This window comes from Malurus melanocephalus, unplaced genomic scaffold (assembly GCF_030028575.1).
Source record: "Malurus melanocephalus ecotype Western Australia unplaced genomic scaffold, MMel_1.1 scaffold_3408, whole genome shotgun sequence".
NCBI lineage: Eukaryota > Metazoa > Chordata > Aves > Passeriformes > Maluridae > Malurus > Malurus melanocephalus.
In genome coordinates this window covers 3,343-5,826 of record NW_026626640.1, presented here as the reverse complement: position 1 = coordinate 5,826, position 2,484 = coordinate 3,343, and the positions used below count along the sequence as shown (strand labels likewise).

General features: G+C 40.1%; 1 protein-coding gene across 1 annotated transcript in view; it reads left to right on the top strand.

Moving 5' to 3' along the window:
• The first annotated feature begins 346 nt into the window (after window positions 1-346).
• SGF29 (SAGA complex associated factor 29) overlaps window positions 347-2,484 on the top strand; it is a 4,178-nt gene continuing 2,040 nt past the window's right edge. Inside the window, exons 1-2 of the mRNA XM_057389084.1 lie at window positions 347-381; window positions 1,145-1,259. Coding sequence (XP_057245067.1) covers window positions 347-381; window positions 1,145-1,259 — 150 coding nt within the window. The remainder of the gene's footprint in view (window positions 382-1,144; window positions 1,260-2,484) is intronic.

The following is a 2,484-nucleotide window of genomic DNA, read 5'->3' as shown; positions in this document are numbered from 1 at the left end:
GAATTTCGAGTTATTTTTGGAGCTTTTTGATGAATTCCGAAGGATTTTTTTGGGGACTTGGGGTAATTTTGCGGTAATTCAGGAGATTTTGAGGGATTTTTTCCATGATTTGGGGTAATTTTGCATTAATTCAGGAGATTTTAACGGATTTTTCATAAATTCGGGATCATTTTTTTTGGGATCGCGGTTTCTCTTTCCCGCTCCTCATTCCCGGGTTTTTTTACCCAAATTCCCCATTTCTTAACCCCGATTTTTTTATAATTTTTTATATTTTTTATAATTTTTATATATTTTTATATTTTTTTAGAGCTCACCCGGCGGCTGCAGCAGCGGTTCCTCGTCCGCCATGTTGGACCCGCATCACGTGACCTCCCCCATCACGTGACATGCAAATGAGGGGGCGTGGCTTAAAAAATAAAATCCATAAAAAACCAAAATAGGCGCGGCTTAAATGWCAACAATTTCAAATTAGGAAACTCTGGGGCGTGGTTAAAGCGCGGATTAAACATATTAAGCTACAATAGGCGTGGTTTTATTCATATATGGAAATAAAGCCGCTGTGGATTTTTATTATTTAAATAAAAATAGGCGTGGTTTTATCCATATATGGAAACAAAGCGGGCGCGGATTTTCTCCAAATAAACAAAAATTGGCGTGGTTTTATCCCATAAAAGGTAATTTGTGGGCGTGGATTTTTTTATTATTTAAATAAAAATAGGCGTGTTTTTTTCCATATATGGAAACAAAGCCCCTGTGGATTTTTATTATTTAAATAAAAATAGGCGTGGTTTTTTCCATGTATAGAAATAAAGCAGACGCGGATTTTCTCCAAATAAATAAAAATAGGCGTGTTTTTTTCCATATATGGAAACAAAGCGGGCGTGGATTTACACCAAATAAATAAAAATAGGCGTGGTTTTATCCATATATGGAAATAAAGCCGCTGTGGATTTTTATTATTTAAATAAAAATAGGCGTGGTTTTAACCCATACATGGTAATTTATGAGCATGGTTTTTTATTAATTAAATAAAAATAGCCGGTTTTTTATCCCAAATATGGAAATTTATGGGCGTGGCCCCGCTCCCCTCAGGGGCGTTCCCGCCGTTTTTTCCCGCCCCTTTCTTCCCGCCCCTTCCCCTCAGGAGCCGCCGCCATTTTGTCCCTCCCCCCTCAGCCGCTGTCATGGCGCTCGTCTCGGCCGATTCGCGGATCGCGGAGCTTCTGGGGGAGCTGCACCAGCTCATTAAACAGACGCAGGTAACGCTTTTGGGGCCATCCTAAAATTTTATTTGCAATTTCCCCGGGTTTATTTGGAATCTCCGGTTTTTATTTGGGATCCCCCGGGTTTATTTGGGACCCCCCCGGTTTATTTGTGATCACCCGTTTTTATTTAGAATTCCCCGTTTTTATTTCGGTTCTTCGATTTTTATTTAGAATTCTCTGTTTTATTTAGAATTCCCCGTTTTTATTTAGAATTCCCTGGGGTTTTTTTGGGATCCCCCGGGTTTATTAGGATCCTCCCATTTTTATTCAGAATCCCCCATTATTTATTTAGAATCCCCTGTTTTTTATTTAAAATCACCCGTTTTTATTTAGAATCCCCCGTTTTTATTTGGGATCCCCCTTTTTTTTTTTTATCCTCCATCCCCCCTCAGGATCCCTCTTTTTTCCCCACTGTTTCCCCTCACGGATCCCTAAAATCACCCAATTTCCCCCAAAAATCACTCTTTTTCCCTCACAGACCCCCAAAATCACTTTATGGACCCCAAAAATCACTTTTTCCCCTCACAGATCCCCAAAATCACCAATTTTCCCCCAAAAAAACACCTCTTTCCCCTCATGGACTCCCAAAATCACCAAATTTCCCCCCTAAATCAATGAATTTCCCTCAAAAATCACTTCTTTCCCCTCATGGACACCCAAAATCACCCAATTTCCCCCAAAATCACTTTTTTCCCCTCACAGACCCCCAAAATCACCAATTTTCCCCCAAAAAAACACCTCTTTCCCCTCATGGACTCCCAAAATCACCCAATTTCCCCCCAAAATCAATGAATTTCCCCCAAAAATTACTTCTTTCCCCTCATGGATCCCCAAAATCACCCATTTGCTCCCCAAAATCACTTTTTTTCCCCTCACAGACCCCTAAAATTACTTTATGGACCCCAAAAATCACTTTTTTCCCCTCACAGATCCCCAAAATCACCCATTTTCCCCCAAATTTTCCAAAAATTTCCCCAATTTCATCCCAAGTTTTCCCCAATTTCCCTCCTTTTCCCCCAATTTCACCCCAATTTCATCCTTTTTCTCTAATTTTCCCCAATTTCCTCCCATTTTCATCCAAATTTTTCTCATTTTCTCTCAATTTCACCCGAAATTTTCCCCTTTTTCCCCAATTTTTCCCCAATTTCTCCCCATTTCCTTCCTTATCCCAAATTTCCCCAATTTCACCCCAAATTTCCCCCTTTTCCCCCAATTTTCC